The sequence below is a fragment of the Oncorhynchus gorbuscha genome, unplaced genomic scaffold, assembly GCF_021184085.1.
Source record: "Oncorhynchus gorbuscha isolate QuinsamMale2020 ecotype Even-year unplaced genomic scaffold, OgorEven_v1.0 Un_scaffold_646, whole genome shotgun sequence".
NCBI lineage: Eukaryota > Metazoa > Chordata > Actinopteri > Salmoniformes > Salmonidae > Oncorhynchus > Oncorhynchus gorbuscha.
The window spans coordinates 30,907-54,000 of NW_025745752.1; the positions used below are offsets into that span (position 1 = coordinate 30,907).

General features: G+C 44.8%; 1 protein-coding gene across 1 annotated transcript; it reads right to left on the reverse strand.

The window, feature by feature from the left end:
• Nucleotides 1-8,503: 8,503 nt before the first annotated feature.
• LOC124019646 (motor neuron and pancreas homeobox protein 1-like) lies at nt 8,504-13,920 on the reverse strand. Its single transcript, XM_046335049.1, has 3 exons — nt 12,296-13,920; nt 10,129-10,286; nt 8,504-9,017 (listed from the first exon to the last, which is right to left on the reverse strand). The coding sequence occupies exons 1-3, from the start codon at nt 12,801-12,803 to the stop codon at nt 8,631-8,633; spliced, it is 1,053 nt and encodes a 350-aa protein (XP_046191005.1). The 5' UTR covers nt 12,804-13,920; the 3' UTR covers nt 8,504-8,630.
• Between the last annotated feature and the right edge of the window lie 9,174 nt (nt 13,921-23,094).

Genomic DNA, 23,094 nt, shown 5'->3' on the forward strand with positions numbered 1-23,094 from the left:
CTGGAGGGGTACCACATGCCACTGGAGGGGTACTGATACACACCAAGCCACTGGAGGGGTACTGATACACACCAAGCCACTGGAGGGGTACTGATACACCAAGCCACTGGAGGGGTACTGATACACATCAAGCCACTGGAGGGGTACTGATACACACCAAGCCACTGGAGGGGTACTGATACACACCAAGCCACTGGAGGGGTACTGATACACACCAAGCCACTGGAGGGGTACTGACATACACCAAGCCACTGGAGGGGTACTGATACACACCAAGCCACTGGAGGGGTACTGATACACACCAAGCCACTGGAGGGGTACTGACATACACCAAGCCACTGGAGGGGTACTGACATACACCAAGCCACTGGAGGGGTACTGATACACACCAAGCCACTGGAGGGGTACTGATACACACCAAGCCACTGGAGGGGTACTGATACACACCAAGCCACTGGAGGGGTACTGATACACACCAAGCCACTGGAGGGGTACTGACATACACCAAGCCACTGGAGGGGTACTGATACACACCAAGCCACTGGAGGGCTACTGACATACACCAAGCCACTGGAGGGGTACTGATACACCAAGCCACTGGAGGGGTACTGACATACACCAAGCCACTGGAGGGGTACTGACATACTGACATACACCAAGCCACTGGAGGGGTACTGACACACCAAGCCACTGGAGGGGTACTGACATACACCAAGCCACTGGAGGGGTACTGATACACACCAAGCCACTGGAGGGGTACTGATACACACCAAGCCACTGGAGGGGCCACTGGGGGTACTGACATACACCAAGCCACTGGAGGGGGGTACTGACATACACCAAGCCACTGGAGGGGTACTGATACACACAAGCCACTGGAGGGGTACTGACATACACCAAGCCACTGGAGGGGTACTGACATACAGCAAGCCACTGGAGGGGTACAGACATACACCAAGCCACTGGAGGGCTACTGACATACACCAAGCCACTGGAGGGGTACTGACATACACCAAGCCACTGGAGGGGTACTGACATACACCAAGCCACTGGAGGGGTACTGACATACACCAAGCCACTGGAGGGGTACTGACATACACCAAGCCACTGGAGGGGTACTGATACACACCAAGCCACTGGAGGGGTACTGATACACACCAAGCCACTGGAGGGGTACTGATGCACACCAAGCCACTTGAGGGGTACTGACATACACCAAGCCACTGGAGGGGTACTGATACACAGCAGACAACTGGATGGGTACTGACATATACCAAGCCACTGGAGGGGTACTGACATACACCAAGCCACTGGAGGGGTACTGACATACACCAAGCCACTGGAGGGGTACTGACATACACACCAAGCCACTGGAGGGGTACTGATACACACCAAGCCACTGGAGGGGTACTGATACACACCAAGCCACTGGAGGGGTACTGACACACACCAAGCCACTGGAGGGGTACTGACATACACACCAAGCCACTGGAGGGGTACTGACATACACCAAGCCACTGGAGGGGTACTGATACACACCAAGCCACTGGAGGGGTACTGATACACACCAAGCCACTGGAGGGGTACTGATACACACCAAGCCACTTGAGGGGTACTGACATACACCAAGCCACTGGAGGGCTACTTACATACACCAAGCCACTGGAGGGGTACTGATACACAGCAGACAACTGGATGGGTACTGACATATACCAAGCCACTGGAGGGGTACTGACATACACCAAGCCACTGGAGGGGTACTGACATACACCAAGCCACTGGAGGGGTACTGACATACACACCAAGCCACTGGAGGGGTACTGATACACACCAAGCCACTGGAGGGGTACTGATACACACCAAGCCACTGGAGGGGTACTGACATACACACCAAGCCACTGGAGGGGTACTGACATACACCTAGCCACTGGAGGGGTCCTGACATACACCGAGCCACTGGAGGGGTACTGACATACACCAAGCCACTGGAGGGGTACTGATACACATCAAGCCACTGGAGGGTAACTGAATAATAGAGCCTTAGTAGGCCTATAGCATGGTTATGTTTTGAGATATTAATAGGATCCCAGCCTATCTAAGCTGTTTGTTCTGTATATATATACGATATACACGTCCCCAGGTCTGTATCCATGACAGTGAGTCTTGTCTGTCTGTCTGTCTGTCTGCCTGTCTGCCTGTCTGCCTGCCTGTCTGTCTGTCTGTCTGTCTGTCTGTCTGTCTGTCTGTCTGTCTGTCTGTCTGTCTGTCTGTCTGTCTGTCTGTCTGTCTGTCTGTCTGTCTGTCTGTCTGTCTGTCTGTCTGTCTGTCTGTCTGTCTGTCTGTCTGTCTGTCTGTCTGTCTGTCTGTCTTGAGAATGACATTGGGACAAGCACAATTACCAAAGCTTTGTTGTGTCACGATCATTGCTTTTCTGAGCACCTGTAACATAGATTTCCTGCAACAATAAAAGCCTCTCATGATTACATTCCCCATTGTTCTGACGGAGGGCCAACCCTTTTCAATAAACTTTATTACCCAAAACTTGGCCTTTTTCATGCATTTGAACAGCGGTTAAATTCTGACAGATGTGAATTTACAGCCCCTGTCCCTCATTCCCTTACCTAGCTACCCATTAGCTTAAGTAACACGACAGGGCCAAGGGAAACCTAAACCAATATGGGTGATTACTTTAAAAGATCAGACAATCTGTTCATATTTCCGTAATGAGGCCGACATTTTGCTGATTGATTAAACTACAGGATGTAAATATTTTACAGGGTCTTGCCGCTTAACACACACATACACACACAAACACACACAATGTTATTGATCCTGATTTACCATCTGACAAAGTGAAAGAAAACTGCATTTATTTATTTAACTATGAAAATGGCCTTTCTGGTAACCATTTTCCCTATTGGAGGACTCTTACGGGTTGCACTGATGTCTTGGCGAGTCGCTTGAGTGATTGTGACACTGTAATAGACAGGACAAAATGTTATACATCTACATAAACACACACTCACACTCACACACATACACACACATACACATTCACACACATACACACACATACACATTCACACACATACACACACATACACATTCACACACATACACACACTCACACACACACGCACACACACACACATACACACACTCACACTCACACACATACACATTCACACACACACACACTCACACACACACACACACACACACACACACACACACAGACACACATACACACACAAATACAGGCACACACATACACACACATACATGGATGCACACACATACACACACATACATGGATGCACACACACACATACACATACACACACACACACACACACAAACACACACACAATGAGGCGATTACATTATTGGTATAGAAAAAGCATAGGGGCCGTCAGCAATTCTGTCAGACCAGGCTGTTGAGAAATCACTATTGACAGCGTTATCACCAGTGGATGGAATTTACACCAATCATTTTTTATCCGTATGACAGGTGAGTTCAGATTAAATTAGAATTGAGAAACTGAATCAATGATCTCTATATTTCGCTCAGCCTGCTTATCAATTTACTATGATTTTAGTTGTGTTTGTCAGGCGGCCCTGTATCATAAAACAGGCCGAATGGCATTAGTCACACATCTAAATAAACTCTTATTGATTGATATGATTTTTCATCAGCCAAATTAAATGCTGCATTGAGGGAGACATAGTGGTTAGGTATGAGACATAGTGGTTAGGTCTGAGACATAGTGGTTAGGTCTGAGACATAGTGGTTAGGTCTGAGACATAGTGGTTAGGTCTGAGACATAGTGGTTAGGTCTGAGACATAGTGGTTAGGTCTGAGACATAGTGGTTAGTGAGACATAGTGGTTAGGTTGATTAGGTATGAGACATAGTGGTTAGGTATGAGACATAGTGGTTAGGTCTGAGACATAGTGGTTAGGTCTGAGACATAGTGGTTAGGTCTGAGACATAGTGGTTAGGTATGAGACATAGTGGTTAGGTCTGAGACATAGTGGTTAGGTCTGAGACATAGTGGTTAGGTCTGAGACATAGTGGTTAGGTCTGAGACATAGTGGTTAGGTCTGAGACATAGTGGTTAGGTATGAGACATAGTGGTTAGGTATGAGACATAGTGGTTAGGTCTGAGACATAGTGGTTAGGTAGACATGAGACATAGTGGTTAGGTCTGAGACATAGTGGTTAGGTATGAGACATAGTGGTTAGGTCTGAGACATAGTGGTTAGGTATGAGACATAGTGGTTAGGTCTGAGACATAGTGGTTAGGTCTGAGACATAGTGGTTAGGTCTGAGACATAGTGGTTAGGTATGAGACATAGTGGTTAGGTCTGAGACATAGTGGTTAGGTATGAGACATAGTGGTTAGGTCTGAGACATGAAGTGGTTAGGTCTGAGACATTAGTGGTTAGGTCTGAGACATAGTGGTTAGGTCTGAGACATAGTGGTTAGGTCTGAGACATAGTGGTTAGGTCTGAGACATAGTGGTTAGGTCTGAGACATAGTGGTTAGGTCTGAGACATAGTGGTTAGGTCTGAGACATAGTGGTTAGGTATGAGACATAGTGGTTAGGTCTGAGACATAGTGGTTAGGTCTGAGACATAGTGGTTAGGTCTGAGACATAGTGGTTAGGTCTGAGACATAGTGGTTAGGTCTGAGACATAGTGGTTAGGTATGAGACATAGTGGTTAGGTCTGAGACATAGTGGTTAGGTCTGAGACATAGTGGTTAGGTCTGAGACATAGTGGTTAGGTCTGAGACATAGTGGTTAGGTATGAGACATAGTGGTTAGGTCTGAGACATAGTGGTTAGGTCTGAGACATAGTGGTTAGGTCTGAGACATAGTGGTTAGGTCCATAGTGGTTAGGTATGAGACATAGTGGTTAGGTCTGAGACATAGTGCTTATCGGTTCCTTTGTTTTGTATTCCATGTCGCGTTCCTGTCGTGTTTTTTGCCTCTTCCTCGTGTTTGTGCCTTCTTCAGACGCTGAGGTCGAAGGACCCTCGGGGCGACCGAGTCTGTGGCCGTTTCTCCAAAAATCTAGAATTTCAGGAACCTCCTTTTGCCGTCGAGATCCAAGGAGCCATGCTCGGCAGACACGAGCAGGAATTGTCCGCTGCTCGCCAGGCCGTGGAAAACCTGGCTGCTCAGGTTTCGACCTCTCTGGACAGTTCCAGAGTTCACGTCTCGTGCCACCTGTTACTTCTGGCCTGCCGAGCCTCCAGAACCTAGGGTTAATAACCCACCTTGCTACTCCGGGCAGCCCACTGAGTGCCGCTCCTTTCTCACGCAGTGTGAGATTGTGTTCTCTCCAACCCAACACATACTCTAGAGACTCGGGTTGCTTACGCATTTCCCCTCACTGGCCGGGCTCGAGAATGGGGCACAGCTATCTGGGAGGCAAGGGCTGTTTGCTCTGTAAGCACTGTTTACTCTACAGTGAACTGCTTTTGAGGCCCTGATTGTGAGCCACAAGGAGTAGGATGGGGTCACTAGACACTAAATCCTATCCACCACACTGTCAAACACATTCAAAACCTTGGACACTAAATCCTATCCACTGCACTGTCAAACACATTCAACACCTTAGACACTAAATCCAATCCACCACACTGTCAAACACATTCAAAACCTTGGACACTAAATCCAATCCACCACACTGTCAAACACATTCAAAACCTTGGACACTAAATCCAATCCACCACACTGTCAAACACATTCAAAACCTTGGACACTAAATCCAATCCACCACACTGTCAAACACATTCAAAACCTTGGACACTAAATCCAATCCACCACACTGTCAAACACATTCAAAACCTTGGACACTAAATCCAATCCACCACACTGTCAAACACATTCAAAACCTTGGACACTAAATCCAATCCACTACACTGTCAAACACATTCATTAACTCCAATCATTGTCTTCCACCTTGTTCCATAACTATCTATTACTGCATTTGTCCGGCTCTCAGTTTCTGAGCACCCAGCCGTCTCCAAACAGAAAAGAACGTATCTAGGACTAGTGCCCCTTGACTCCATACTGCCCTCCACCACCACCAAAATTAAGACTAAACTGACTCCAGATCTGTAGCTGTGCAGAAAGGCCCCTTTCTGTCTCAAGTTCATGTAGCAGAACCATCCCGGCTTCGTTTCAGGAGACAGGCCAGCGTCTTGCCCGGCCAGTTAAAAATGCATTTAATCACTATATAAGCATGATGTTGTGGCCGGCTGGGTGGGAGGAGACGAGTTATGCCGCGTGTGTCCTCTAGTCCGGTTTTTAATCACCGCCCGTACTTTGGACGGCCAATAAAAACGTCCCGTTTCGGTCAGACACACATCATCTTCTGTTTCTTCTTGCAAATGAAAATGTAGCCTGGGTGACATCACCATCAGGCACTGATTACTTTAGCTGAACAGAAGGGTGAGGTCATGTGCGCACCAAATGGCACCCTATTCCCTAAATAGTGCACTACCAGATCCCTAAAAAGTAGTGCACTATATAGGTAATAGGGAGCCACTTGGAACATAAGCCTTTACCTCTCCTTCATTAACTTAATTATTTCACTATCAGTAAAACCCGCCTGAGTAATTCATATTTGAAAGCCCCAGGGTTGTAAATTAAGGGGCTCTGCTGGTTTAATATGCAGTGCTGGATTATCTTCCTTTCTCTTTGCCATCTGGTCATCTGTTATCTGTGACAACAAGGTGGCTGAAATAGACAGGAAACAAGGGAAGGACGTGTGATACAGAAAAAAAAGTGCGTCCATTTGAGAGATTTCCATTAAGTGGGATTGGAAGTAGAAATTTGGCCAATATGTCTGTTTTAGCTGGATTTATAGTTGGACCTCTCTACCCTATTGTTACCATCCCTGTGTGATTGCAGAAGACTCACAAGGTCATTATGAAGGCTCCACACACTAATAACTTTCTTAAAGAAATGCTCAGCTTTGCCTGCTTAATGTGTTTATGTAACTCCCCCTCATTGATCTCCACTAAACCCACTTTTAAAATACTTTAGATTACTTATACATGTTCTAAATGTTCTCCACAAATCAATCCCTCATTTTAATGAGTTAACTTTGCATAAATCCTACATTTCTCAAGTTATTTGAACAATTTTAATTTCTGTTTTTTTATTTCACGCAGTTGACATCAACACAGACCAGTTTCAGATAAACACATTAACTTTTTCCCTGTCATTTACCTGTCAATTCAAATAAATTAGATACATTTAAATGTGGTTAAATAACAACAATAAACAAACAAACAACAATAACAACAGAAATCTGAATTGACATGACAACAATGTTCAATTGCACATACAAGATAGAGTACATGAGACATCATAGAAAGTCTGTAAATCCAAGATGTCTGACATTCATGGGGGCACATTCACAACATCACTCAACATTCTGCAACACTTTGCAACACTTTCCCCTTCGTTTTCAGCTAATGCAAACTGCTCAGGGTTTGTTCACTCCTGCCAGTGTAAGTTGCAGTTTGCAACAGTCCAACGGTTCAGAACGTAACTTGGTTGTATCACATCCTTTAGCATTGCTGGTGGGAGGAGCCACATCTGTCAGTCAGCCTGTCAGGGGGCGGGGTTTAGCTGAGATGGATGACAAGGTAATAGAGGTCAGTGGTGTTCACTGCTTCACTGCTGCTACAGTACTTCTCAGTCCAATTGGATGAAAAACACAGGAGTCTTACAGCCGGTGAATGTCCTGTGTAAAAACATTTTTTTGGAGTTGCATGCCATGAAAAAATACAGAGGAGAGAGACAGGGTTCAGTGTCTTATTCAGCCTTATTTGATGTGATGATGAATATAAAATGCTTTATATTCCCTCATCCTTAGAGATGCAAGTCCAACCTAAAGAACACCTATACCTTAAACCAGGGGTACCAGCATTGGGGAACACCCCTTCCAGCATTGGGGAACATCCCACACCCCCCTGCGCACGAGGCATGTCTATTTCTATGGGCACAAGCACTGTTCGTGACAGACTGTTCACACCCTTCTTGTTGGTGGAGAGAATTTTCGCAGGTTTTAAGCTTATTTCCTACAATTCTGTACATTTTGCCATGCCTAATGTGTATTCATGTGATATGTGACAAAAACATGACTCCAACATCTATGAGCTGAAAAACAAAATAAATAAAAACATTAGCAGACATGGGCTTGTGGATCTGGACATTTCTAACAAGTTATAAATAGCTCTCTAAGGTATGTAATGACTGACAGGACAAGAGGAACTGATGATGCAATACCCAATATAGAAATGACACCGTGTGCATTCTACTAGTACAACTTTCAAGAATAAGTTTAAAGCTGGATTGAGTTCCTTTAAAACATTTTTTTGGTGTGGGGGCGACCCACAGTTTGGAAACCCCTGCCTTAAACAACTCCATCAGGGTCACAGAAACATTACATTGCGTTGAGCATTATGTACACAAAAACACTGTCATAGGCTTTTGAAATGGCACGTCATTTTTTTCTCTTTTTACACTATAGACCCCCACTTTCCCAGAGCCAGTGTCAAGCAGCAGTGTCTCTGGCGTTTTCCTTTCTGGGTGTGTCTTTGTCTTTTCACAACCCTGCGCCTATCTTCCTGTCCCCCCCTGTCACCCCCACTAAGTCGTCCTCAGAGAAGGGACTGTGGGGGTTGTAACCAAGCTCCGCTGTGAGCTTCAGAAAGTCTGCTGAACGCTGCAACCCCACGGCGCCACCCATGGTAACATCAAACTTGTGTCGCGTCTCCTCCTCTTCCTCCTCTTCCTCCTCTGCTTCTTCTAGGTCTAGCTCTGCCTCGTCATCCTGAGTGGAAGCTGGTTTATTCTCAGCTGGTTTGCCTTTGGTCGGTTTTCCCCCGGTGCGTAGTCGCTCCGCCTCAGACTGGGCAGACGCAGATGCCTGCTCCTTGGCCTTGCGGCTGCGCTTCCACTTCATCCGGCGGTTCTGGAACCAGATCTTCACCTGAGGACAGACAGAACGCAGGCCTGTCAGACACACTAATGCAGGAGGTCTCTCACCTGCAGTCTCTATCTCTCTATACCCACACTCAGTTTAGTAGATTTGGGATGCCATTTCCTGTCTACGAAACCGGGCTGAAATGTCAACAACAACCGTTACTCACTTGCAGAAAGATTTATCTGAAGAAGTCATTCCAAAACGTGCTGAATATGTTCCAACACAGAGGAGTTGATCTTTTAAATCAACATGTCAACTGCTTCGTTAGGGGTGGTATTTGGGACTAGATGAGGCAGGTGAAACAAGAGAGCTGTAATATATTAGCTAAATAAAGAACTGCCGGTCTGATTGCTACTGTCTGACATCACATTACGCTCCAGCGACTAACAGAGCATGCCATAGCAGACAGTCTATCTCAAGGACAAACACACCAGGGATCATTTGTACAGGTTCTTCCCAGAGGAACATAGGATAAGAGGCCAGCGCTGGAATAGCCTGCCAGGTGGGAATCAACACACATACACATATATACATGCTCACACAGACACACATATACACGCTCACACAGACACATATATACACGCTCACACGCTCACACAGACACAGACACAGACACATATATACACGCTCACACAGACACACACGCTACACAGACACATATATACACGCTCACACAGACACATATATACACGCTCACACAGACACATATATACACGCTCACACAGACACATATATACACGCTCACACAGACACATATATACACGCTCACACAGACACATATATACACGCTCACACAGACACACATATACACGCTCACACAGACACATATATACACACTCACACAGACACATATATACACACTCACACAGACACATATATACACACTCACACAGACACACATATACACGCTCACACAGACACATATATACACACTCACACAGACACATATATACACGCTCACACAGACACATATATACACGCTCACACAGACACACATATACACCCTCACACAGACACATATATACACCCTCACACAGACACACATATACACCCTCACACAGACACATATATACACCCTCACACAGACACACATAGAATGACACCTTTTCTCCCTCACCTGTGTTTCAGTCAGCATGAGAGAGGTGGCCACCTCAAAGCGTTTGGGTCTGGACAGGTACTTGTTGAGTTTAAATTGGTTCTCCAGCTCAAGGAGCTGCTGACTGGTGAACGCCGTCCGGGGCCTACGACACTTCCCCAGGAGTCCTGCCTGGGGTGCTGAGAGGGGGAGAGAGAGAGGGGGGGGGCTTAGTACAGTACAATATTCTTCATTGTGGATCATTTTTAGTGAACAACTGGGTAGAAAGTTACAATGACTCTGGCCTAATCAATAGCTTAATTCTCCCCAACTATGTTCTTCCCAAATGGAATGAGATGTGTAGGCTACTAAGCCTGTGTTCTTGTCAATTCAAGCTATTGGACAATGCATGTGAGTAGATTTAATCTCAGACTGTTTCAATGGTCTTATTTCTGCAATACCAAGGACATAGGAAGTCCAATATAATGTTGAGGGAGGAACACACACACACATGCCCGCACTCTCTCGCCATCATTAACTATAATAGCTTTACTCCAGTTTATTGTTGACAAGAGGACACGGCAGAAGCTGGGCGCTAGAACCATAAAAAGCGCGAGCACCATTAACTTAATGAAAATTCGATGAAGCTTTAGTGATTTTATTGGTGAACTAGCAGAATGTTTTAGGTGTTTGTTTATAGTTTGCTCCTCAGTACAAAGACAATGTTCATCGAGTTGACGTTTATAGCGAAATGAAAAGGCCAAAAATAAAAACATGATATTACAGTTAGCAGTAAATCGATCGAAGACTTTTCATGAGTCTACACTTAAACAATATTTAGGCCTATACTCTACATGATACTTAAATAGCCTATATTTTTCAGACGTTGTGTATTAATGACTGAACAAAGAACACAACCGTTCTACCATTAAGATTGAATGTGCAATATTATATGTTCAGAAAGCAGTTAAAATGATATGTTTAAATATTGCAATAAAGGTGGATTAATATAAGCATGTAATTAATATATAGCATGATATAATACACATGAAAATATTACAATTCTATGATAATACCTTGTATGTGGCCCTATTGTTCTTGCTCTTATATTGAAATAAAAATGTTTTGAAACAGATCTTGCCTCATTGGTAAAAATGTTAGCAATAGTTAGAAATAATATGAATACAATTAGTAACACAATATTATTATAAGAAATATATAATAACACGTATTATTAACCAATAACCTTCGTATTAGATGTATTCATTATTTACAAATTGAAATGTATGATTATTGTTATTATTGTTGTTGTTGGTGTTATTCCTCAGATTATTAGTATTTTCTACTTTTTTGTCAAATGTGTTATGAGAGATGTTATAATATATTGAGTTTTGTTATCAATACTGGTATCAAATACGTTTAAGTTTTGCACACCTAGATAAAGTTAATTGCAACATTTAGCCTAATCTTAGAACATATATTTGATTATGTTTACAACATTTGCCGTGTGTGTGTGTGTGTGTGTGTGTGTGTGTGTGTGTGTGTGTGTGTGTGTGTGTGTGTGTGTGTGTGTGTGTGTGTGTGTGTGTGTGCGTGTGTGTGTGCGTGCGTGTGTGTGCGCGCGTGTGTGTGTGTGTGTGTGTGTGTGTGTGTGTGTGTGTGTGTGTGTGTGTGTGTGTGTGTGTGTGTGTGTGTGTGTGTGTGTGTGTGTGTGTGTGTGTGTGTGTGTGTGTGTGTGTGTGTGTACCTGTATTTGCTTTCCCTCACCTTTGGATTACATGCAATGAGGAACAATAAGTGATTTTACGACACCTCTAGGCGGTTGGGTTCAATGCTTTGGAAGTGGTTGTTAAGTGATCAAACGATCCCTTCCCTACCAATAAACCTCCGGTATCTGGGCGTAAGTTCATTTCTGCTTGATACCCGCCACACCTATTTGAAAAACATGATTGATTACAGCAATTAGGCTTAGCTTTGTGTCTGCTTGGGTATATGAATTATATTGCCTATGTGTTCTGAACAAGCACAAAAACACATCACCAACAGACAGTTCAACTCCATTTACCTCCCCGATTTGAAAAGAAACCCCATGGGCCTAGCGCATAATGCCTCTCTTTTAAAAATATGTTTCGTTTGTTGATATATTTGTGACAAGAGTATATATAGCCTATTGAGTGTGCTGCCTAGCCCACATGTGTACTATACTTACAACTGTAGTCTGGGAGACGTGGTATCATCATTCCAGCACGGATCCAGTGCTCCAGGGGGAGAGACCCTGCCATGGCAGCCGCCTTCAGGTGGTCTGGGTACGACTGGGTAAGGTGTGTGAAGCCGGAGTAGGCGAAGGCAGGGTGATGTCCACCCAAAGCCGATATTGGGTACATAGGGGCAGGGTACATTTGGGGTAGCGAGGCGAGTCCCGTGTGAGGGAGGTTCAGCAGTCCCGGTTTGGGGATTATCCCGGGTTGAAGATGGATGGGCGTCCTGCGCGGGGACGGGGTGTCCGCTCGCCGACAGGACACAGGGCTGCCCGCAGGGCTGTCACTGCTCAGACCTGGGGAGAGGTCTCGGTTCGCCCGGTGAGTCTCGTCGGCCAGCAGAGCATCGATTCGAAAATTATTCGATTTCTCCATACCGACTCTCATCAGGAAAACTGCCGCGAGCTGCTCAAAGGTCAGACCTGCCAATGTACACTTGTTCTGTGCGTCAGAGCGCATACAGCTCCAACTCCAATCTTCTGTATAAATGTTTCAGTTTGTTATAAAAGTCACTCTGAGGATGCCAGTGCAACCCTCTCGTAACCAAAATAAGTCAGAGCAATGATAAATACATGAGAGGATGTACTTTTAGTATGCGTTTCGATAGCAGGCTCCTTAGTTTTGTTCACCCCCTCGCTATCACCTACCTGTAACAGTTCTGGTAAAATATTCTCTGAAGAACCATGAAGAGATTAAATTATTAGCAAATAAAATGATACAACAAAATATTAAATTGCAATGCTTTCCGAGTGTCCATTTGGTTTCTGTAGTCCTCTATCCGCGTATTCACATCACATGTGATGACTAACAGCCAGGTCTTGGTGTTTAATAGCAACTTAACCAACTAAAGCAAGTGTTTCACTCCTTCAGACGCCGTCTCCCCCACCCCTGTGGCTGTCTGAGCTGTGATTGGCTAATGCAGGTACTCGAGGGGTGAGTTTAGTCGACCGTTTTCTAATTAACTAATTACTCTCTCATTTCCACGCGACTCAAGAAACCTCTGAACGCGCCTCACACGTCTCCTGCGTGAGAAATGTCCAACCTCTTTCCCTCTGTCTGTCAGCAACACTTTCTGCTGTGTTTAATTGTGACGTGAGACTGTGAGAGCTGGTAGCAATATCAGCCTTTTCTACTGTATGTGTTGTTGCGTTATGAACGCGCCTGAATCAGATAACAAGATACAAGTGGTCTAGATTATAATATAACAAATACTGTAGTTATAGTTATTACATAGCTTTTAGTACAAATTGATACAATATTTATAATAATGATGATGATTATTTAAACATGACTTACCACATTGTGATTATAATAATAACAGTGATGATGAAAATAATAAAACTATGTTACAGATTTGTAATTTTTTCACATTTGTATGTCAAGCCATATCTTGGACATCTATTTACAGCCTGAATCACATACATCCTGCTGTCATTATCTGTTCTGCGTGTCTATTCAGAGGAAATATTGGCAAGAGATTTATATTTCAATTAGCACAATATTAACGATTTGCTTATTTTAAAACCCATGGGTTCTCCAGGTTGAAATACTAATGTAATTCATCTTTATGAGCTAGAATTATACATCAGCCGAAGAGAAAAAAAAATAGTCCATTAATAAAGTTGATTTAGCATAGAATAGCTAGGTCACACTCCAGGTGTCTTTTCTTCCATGTCCAAGACTCATCTACGTAATTAGGCCTATTTACATAGGCCCACAGCATATCGGTAATCATGTCAAAACATAATAAATTAAGGAAATCAGAAAAACAACATGATTAAAATAATAATTTGTCAGTTATTAGTCTGTCATATTCCTAGTTAGGCTTTTACAACTCGTTTTAAATCAGCACCGTTAGTTTTAGACGAGAAATAGGCTTATATCGGTATGTGTCATAACGTTTTAAGATATATGCAGCAATGAGAAGCAGAATAACAATTGCTTTGGTCTCTATATGTTTGTATGTGGTGCAACAACACTGCGTCCTGCCTCCCGGCTCCGGTCAGTGAACTATGGGGAATCTCCCTGTTGTCGCCCACCTTTAACAACCGCATTCTGCCTGATCTGCCTGACCCCTGAGGAGGAATGCGCGCAGGTGTGTGAACGAAAGCAGACATAGTCCTACTGTAGGTGGTCCTCACCTCAGGTCATGTGAACATTGTTGGGCCGTAAGCACTTCAAAAAATAACAAATATCCCGTTTCTAAAAGGTCAAGCAGGTGACGCAGAATACGTAGTCGTCATGGCATTAACTCCTGAGATACTATTGTAATTACTACCCCCAGACCAAATCTACCACGAGTCCAATAATTACTAGCAACTGTTATAAGGTCCCAAGTGATAGTTATTTTGACATTTAAACATATAAAGCCCACTTGCTCATAGTTGTATCACAATGGCCAATAGGTTACTGAACATGATACATTATTTGATGAACTCATATGTATTTACCCATGATGCTTCACTCAGCAACAATCTTTGAAAACCATAGTTTAAAGGCCTGAAAATGCCATGGTAACCTATACACAACACATGTTCGATTTGCATTTGAATAAACATGAATGAATAATATAATGAAAGTAATTTAATATTTGTTATTTAACAATAACGTCATATTTTCAAACTCTTTTCGAAAGCAGTAATATTTGCAAAAAATTACTTTTACTATTATCCTGTGCATTTATTCTTGCAATATATATTTTTTTAACAAACTGGTAGATTTGAGTAAAAACAGACTAGTTATGTTGTGAAAACAGGCATACAATATTTTGATTAGATAATTTACTTTAAAATTATCGGAAAGGATACAGGAATATTTCAAGGATACAAAACATCATCCACAAATCACTTTTTGTGATTTATTTAGCCTAATTGTGAAAAGGTTGACAATAGAAAATAAACCCTAGAGGGATTTTTGTATTTTTATAATAACTGTCAAAGACTTATAATGATTATTCCAATATTATAAAATATATTAGTATAAGTACTCAGATGTAGGCAAATGCACTTATGACTTGAAGCACAGTTGAATAATCAAATAGTGAATGAGCCCCACGAATTGGAAGAGTAGTGGACTAGGCCCATAAAATCCAAGGGGCAGGCGGCCTAATCCGAAAGGCTCTAAATTATATCTCAAGAAATTGAAATCAGGCCTAGGAAGATGCATAAAACGCTTAAATGGTCACCTCTCCCAACTGTAGACCGTCGCTCACAGCGAGGTGGTGTATGTGGTTATTGTTGTTGCGTCCGACCCCTAGAAGATTGAAGCAGTGACACTCAGGGGGGCTGCCGCCCTCCTCCCTCCACCCCCTCTCTGCTCCCTATCACCCAGAATACCGCCTGTCGCCAGGTCTGATATAGAGCTAATTTGCTCCAGGGAAATCAGCCGCCGCCACGCGAGTGCTTTCTGCCTATTCCTCCCAACCTCTTCCCCTCGCGCCTCGTTTCTTTGCTTTTATGATTTAAAAGTAATTTAAATAGCCCGGCCGCGGGTAAATCCGTCATCCGCACCCCGTGTCTGAGGTGCACAAATTAAATTAAATCAATGATCGAAATGGCACCGCTGCCCCGATGTCAGGTCCCTAGGTTTGAACACTTAGCAACGCGCGGCTTCTACGGTGGCACGCACCCTACCGCGCACCCACCACCCATCCACCTTCAAACAACACAGGAGAACAAACATTCACATCATCACCGCTCGTTCCTCAGTAGCAAAACCCTTCCTGCTGCTGTTGCATCCGATGGAATTCTGTCTCGGCCGCTGCCGTAGACTCACTGGGCCGAATCCTATCCTGACATCTGTGTGCGTAAAATTACATTTACACGAAATCAATAGTCATGCACACAATCTCAAATTACGATTTGCTCTGTGTTTGTTTTGTGTCAATATTGTCAGCAGGTTTAAAGGCCCTAGAAACTGTATAGGACTATTTCAGTACATTTAGCCTGCACTCTTGGTTAGATGTATCTCCTAACAGCACAGGGGTGTCTGAATAGTTTTTAATAAGAAGCCCAGAGTGTCCTGCTGGCCATGTAGGGCGAGATGGACTCACAAACACACCCTGGCATGCCTACTCACAAAGACAGTACTTGCAGAGCTGCCCTTGTCTTGAACACACCACACACACGTAACGCACACACACACCACACACACGCCACACACACACACACACACACACACACGCACGCACGCACACACACACACACACACACACACACACACACACACACACACACACACACACACACACACACACACACACACACACACACACACACACACACACACACACACACACACACACACACACACACACACACACACACACACTGCAAGTCCCCACGGGCAGGTGCTTGAGTCGTTCTGAGAGAGCGGTCCGCATTGCACTACAAAGTCAAAGTTGATCAGTTAATTAATTAGATCTCTGGCCTTAAACGTTAGTGCCGGCGGAGTTTAGGAAACATTAAAGAGCTTATCGTCATTACAGGCATATTTTCCAATCATTACCACGGCTCTGGGCTGTGATCTACATGACAGGAGTCATAAAGGTTGGGGTTGGTTCTCATGCCATGTGTTCCCTGTGTGATCTAGACCTGGGTTCAATTAGTATTCAAAATAATTTACAATACATTATCTCCGCTTCATTAAGCTTACCTGGTGCAATGGAACCAATAGAATAGTCCCAAAAGTGCACATCTGTATCACCTGGCACTCCAGGTGCAGTAAAACAAACGCTTAAAGTATTTGAAAAGTGGCACAGATGAAGGAACATTCCTCCATTCCACTTGGCAGTGTTCAAAACTACACGGTTTCTGTCAGGGGGTATGCGATACCATATCCTCAATTCACGGGGTTGCATTCCCTTTAGACCCGGAGGTCTGTCTACTGGGTAACTTTACTAACACCAATCTTAGGCAAAGCCATACTATAAAGCTAACATAAATATTGCTAGCGATTGCCAAGAAATGTATTGCCTTGAAATGGAAATTGGATTCCTCCCTGCCAGTTGCAATGTGGCTTTTGGAAGTTAATAGTTGTATCCCTTTGGAGAAAATCACTTACTGCTTGAGGAATAAGTTAAAGACATTTTACAGAATTTGGCAACCTTTTATTGACTATATGGAGAATCTCCCCCACATCTCATTGATTGAATCTATATATAATCCTCACATAATGTTTCACACGTAATGTATAATATGTAGCCTACGGCAGGTGATCCAATGTCTCGTTATTATTTTTTTTCTTATTGTATGTTTGTTTATATAATTATTTCTAATTTTTTGTTACACTCGTCTGTTACTGTCACTTTGTCCTATCGTTGTCTAATATCTTTTCACGTTTGTTTTGAATGTTCTTAATTGGAAAATGCTAAAATAAAATATTTAAAAAATATATATATATATTTGAAAAGATTTTGAGTAGTGTTTGAACGCAGGTCTGCAGTGATCTGCTGTCCCTGTCAGTCAGCTGTTTATTGACTCTCTCTGGGTTACTGGTCCTCAGGGTTTGTTCAACCTGCTGATAAGGACCTGCATGTCTGATCTCGCAGAGGTGCATTCAAGAGCAAAATCAGTCAAATAAAGTCAAGCACACAAACACACACACACACACACACAACACACACACACACACACACACACACACACACACACACACACACACACACACACACACACACACACACACACACACACACACACACACACACACAAACACACACACACACACACACACACACACACACACACACACACACACACACACACACACACACACACACACACACACACACACACACACACACACACACACACACACACACAAACACACACACACACACACACACACACACACACACACACACACACACACACACACACACACACACACACACACACACACACACACACACACACACACACACACACACACACACACACACACACACACACACACACACACACACACACACACACACACACACACACACACACACACACACACCTGTTGACTGATAATGTTCCTGGAATGCACATACATGAATAGAGAGCCACCCTCACTTTAGGCAGTCGCTTATTTCTATAAAACAGTTATTTCTACAAAACAGTCGCTTATTTCTACAAAACAGTCGCTTATTTCTATAAAACAGTTATTTCTACAAAACAGTCGCTTATTTCTACAAAACAGTCGCTTATTTCTACAAAACAGTTATTTCTACAAAACAGTTGCTTATTTCTACCAAACAGTTGCCTATTTCTACAAAACAGTTGCCTATTTCTACAAAACAGTTGCTTATTTATACAAAACAGTTGCTTATATTTCTACAAAAGAGCCGCTTATTTCTACGAAACAGTCGCTTATTTCTACGAAACAGTTGCATAATTCTACAAAACAACATGTGCATCTCCTTCTCCAGAAAATGTATCCTCCTGAACTTGAGACTCTGATAACATTCTGGATACAGGACATGTTGCTTCACACACACAGTCTTTGGTTACTCTGAGAGGAATCACTGCCAAGAGCAGGTCAGACACAATGCTAAACACTACACATCATTTGATCACCCTGTTGATGAAGGACATTTCCAGGAAATGCAAACTTGAAGTGTATTCAAGGTTTAAAAAGGCTTCTAAAGTTTATAACACATTAAAATGTCAGACTTGACCTAACTAAAACATGTATCAACCCCAACAAAAATGTCTATTAATTATAATCCAAATAATAATAATATTTTCCTGCTGTGAGAAAATGCTCAAATGAAGACCCTACATCTGTACTGACAAACTATGTGTAAAACTATAGTACTACTGTAGGATAGCTATAATACAACTGTCACCCTGGTACCTTTGGTGCCAACATAGAGTAGATGTTATGCTGGTGAATGAGGACCCAAAAGCGACTTGGCGAAAACAGAGTCTTTAATCCAGTAAAGTAACTTTACAATCAAAAGGCATAATACTACTCGTAATGACGAGAACAGACTGGAGACTTGATCAAGAACTGCAGGTTGCCTCGGGAAGGCACTTGAACGTAGCAGACTCAGACACCTGCTCACCACGCAGCATCTGAGGGAAACACGACACGACAGGGCAATACATAGACACAGCACGGTGAACAATAGACAAGGATCCGACAGGACAGGAACGGAAAACAAGGGAAGAAATAGGGACTCTAATCAGGGGAAAAGATAAGGAACAGGTGTGGGAAGACTAAATGATTGATTAGGGGAATAGGAACAGCTGGGAGCAGGAACGGAACGATAGAGAGAAGAGAGAGAGGAAGGGAGAGAGAAAAAGGGGAACGAACCTAAAAAGACCAGCAGGGGGAAAATGAACAGAGGGAAAAGCAAAATGACAAGACAATCTAAGACAAAACATGATAGTACCCCCCCACTCACCGAGCGCCTCCTGGCGCACTCGAGGAGGAATCCTGGCGGCAACGGAGGAAATCATCAATGAGTGAACGGTCCAGCACGTCCCGAGACGGAACCCAACTCCTCTCCTCAGGACCGTAACCCTCCCAATCCACTAAGTATTGGTGACCCCGTCCCCGAGAACGCATGTCCATGATCCTACGTACCTTGTAAATAGGTGCGCTCTCGACAAGGACGGGAGGGGGGGGAGGGAAGACGAACGGGGATGCGAAGAAAGGGCTTGACACAGGAGACATGGAAGACAGGATGGACGCGACGAAGATGTCGCGGAAGAAGCAGTCGCACAGCGACAGGATTGACGACCTGGGAGACACGGAACGGACCAATGAACCGCGGAGTCAACTTACGAGAAGCTGTCGTAAGAGGAAGGTTGCGAGTGGAAAGCCACACTCTCTGGCCGCAACAATACCTAGGACTCTTAATCCTGCGTTTATTGGCGGCTCTCACAGTCTGTGCCCTGTAACGGCAAAGTGCAGACCTCACCCTCCTCCAGGTGCGCTCACAACGTTGGACAAACGCTTGAGCGGAGGGAACGCTGGACTCGGCAAGCTGGGAAGAGAACAGAGGAGGCTGGTAACCCAGACTACTCTGAAACGGAGATAACCCGGTAGCAGACGAAGGAAGCGAGTTGTGAGCGTATTCTGCCCAGGGGAGCTGTTCTGCCCAAGACGCAGGGTTTCTGAAAGAAAGGCTGCGTAGTATGCGACCAATCGTCTGATTGGCCCTCTCTGCTTGACCGTTAGACTGGGGATGAAACCCGGAAGAGAGACTGACGGACGCACCAATCAAACGACAGAACTCCCTCCAAAACTGTGACGTGAATTGCGGGCCTCTGTCTGAAACGGCGTCTAACGGGAGGCCATGAATTCTGAACACATTCTCGATGATGATTTGTGCCGTCTCCTTAGCGGAAGGAAGTTTAGCGAGGGGAATGAAATGTGCCGCCTTAGAGAACCTATCGACAACCGTAAGAATCACAGTCTTCCCCGCAGACAAAGGCAGACCGGTAATGAAGTCTAGGGCGATGTGAGACCATGGTCGAGAAGGAATGGGGAGCGGTCTGAGACGACCGGCAGGAGGAGAGTTACCCGACTTAGTCTGCGCGCAGTCCGAACAAGCAGCCACGAAACGGCGCGTGTCACGCTCCTGAGTCGGCCACCAAAAGCGCTGGCGAATAGACGCAAGAGTGCCTCGAACACCGGGATGACCAGCTAACTTGGCAGAGTGAGCCCACTGAAGAACAGCCAGACGAGTGGAAACAGGAACGAAAAGGAGGTTACTAGGACAAGCGCGCGGCGACGCAGTGTGCGTGAGTGCTTGCTTAACCTGTCTTTCAATTCCCCAGACTGTCAACCCGACAACACGCCCATAAGGAAGAATCCCCTCGGGATCAGTAGAAGCCACAGAAGAACTAAACAGACGGGATAAGGCATCAGGCTTGGGGTTTTTGCTACCCGGACGGTAAGAAATCACAAACTCGAACGAGCGAAAAACAACGCCCAACGAGCTTGACGGGCATTAAGTCGTTTGGCAGAACGGATGTACTCAAGGTTCTTATGGTCTGTCCAAACGACAAAGGAACGGTCGCCCCCTCCAACCACTGTCGCCATTCGCCTAGGGCTAAGCGGATGGCGAGCAGTTCGCGGTTACCCACATCATAGTTGCGTTCAGATGGCGACAGGCGATGAGAAAAATAAGCGCAAGGATGAACCTTATCGTCAGACTGGAAGCGCTGGGATAGAATGGCTCCCACGCCTACCTCTGAAGCGTCAACCTCGACAATGAATTGTCTAGTGACGTCAGGAGTAACGAGGATAGGAGCGGACGTAAAACGTTCTTTTAGAAGATCAAAAGCTCCCTGGGCGGAACCGGACCACTTAAAACACGTCTTGACAGAAGTAAGAGCTGTGAGAGGGGCAGCAACTTGACCGAAATTACGAATGAAACGCCGATAGAAATTAGCGAAACCTAAAAAGCGCTGCAACTCGACACGTGACCTTGGAACGGGCCAATCACTGACAGCTTGGACCTTAGCGGAATCCATCTGAATGCCTTCAGCGGAAATAACGGAACCGAGAAAAGTAACGGAGGAGACATGAAAAGAGCACTTCTCAGCCTTCACGTAGAGACAATTCTCTAAAAGGCGCTGTAGAACACGTCGAACGTGCTGAACATGAATCTCGAGTGACGGTGAAAAAATCAGGACATCGTCAAGATAGACAAAAACAAAGATGTTCAGCATGTCTCTCAGAACATCATTAACTAATGCCTGAAAAACAGCTGGCGCATTGGCGAGACCAAACGGCAGAACCCGGTAGTCAAAATGCCCTAACGGAGTGTTAAACGCCGTTTTCCACTCGTCCCCCTCTCTTCCACGAGCTTGGTGACGAAGATCTACCCGTCGTTCTATGCGGATGGCGAGAGCAATCAAAGAGTCCACACTGGAGGGAACCTCCCGAGAGAGAATCTCATCTTTGACCACTGCGTGGAGTCCCTCCAGAAAACGAGCGAGCAGCGCCGGCTCGTTCCAGTCACTAGAGGCAGCAAGAGTGCGAAACTCTATAGAGTAATCCGTTATGGATCGATCACCTTGGCATAGGGAAGCCAGGGCCCTAGAAGCCTCCCTACCAAAAACTGAACGGTCAAAAACCCGAATCATCTCCTCTTTAAAGTTCTGGTAATTGTTTGAACAATCAGCCCTTGCCTCCCAGATAGCTGTGCCCCACTCTCGAGCCCGGCCAGTAAGGAGTGAAATGACGTAAGCAACCCGAGCTCTCTCGCTAGAGTATGTGTTGGGTTGGAGAGAGAACACAATATCACACTGGGTGAGAAAGGAGCGGCACTCCGTGGGCTGCCCGGAGTAGCAAGGTGGGTTATTAACCCTAGGTTCCGGAGGCTCGGCAGGCCAGGAAGTAACAGGTGGCACGAGACGAAGACTCTGGAACTGTCCAGAGAGGTCGGAAACCTGAGCGGACAGGTTCTCCACGGCATGGCGAGCAGCAGACAATTCCTGCTCGTGTCTGCCGAGCATGGCTCCTTGGATCTCGACGGCAGTGTTACGAACGTCTGTAGTCGCTGGGTCCATTCTTTGGTCGGATCCTTCTGTTATACTGGTGAATGAGGACCCAAAAGCGACTTGGCGAAAACAGAGTCTTTAATCCAGTAAAGTAACTTTACAATCAAAAGGCATAATACTACTCGTAATGACGAGAACAGACTGGAGACTTGATCAAGAACTGCAGGTTGCCTCGGGAAGGCACTTGAACGTAGCAGACTCAGACACCTGCTCACCACGCAGCATCTGAGGGAAACACGACA

Bases quoted from the DNA above. Each gene is read 5' to 3' on its own strand.
- LOC124019646 (XM_046335049.1), bottom strand. From the start codon at position 12,803: ATGCGCTCTGACGCACAGAACAAGTGTACATTGGCAGGTCTGACCTTT. The intron at 10,287-12,295 runs GTAAGTATAGTA...TCCCCCTCTCAG, and splicing joins ACGTCTCCCAGACTACAGTT to CACCCCAGGCAGGACTCCTG. The intron at 9,018-10,128 runs GTGAGGGAGAAA...GTCTGTCCTCAG, and splicing joins TCATGCTGACTGAAACACAG to GTGAAGATCTGGTTCCAGAA.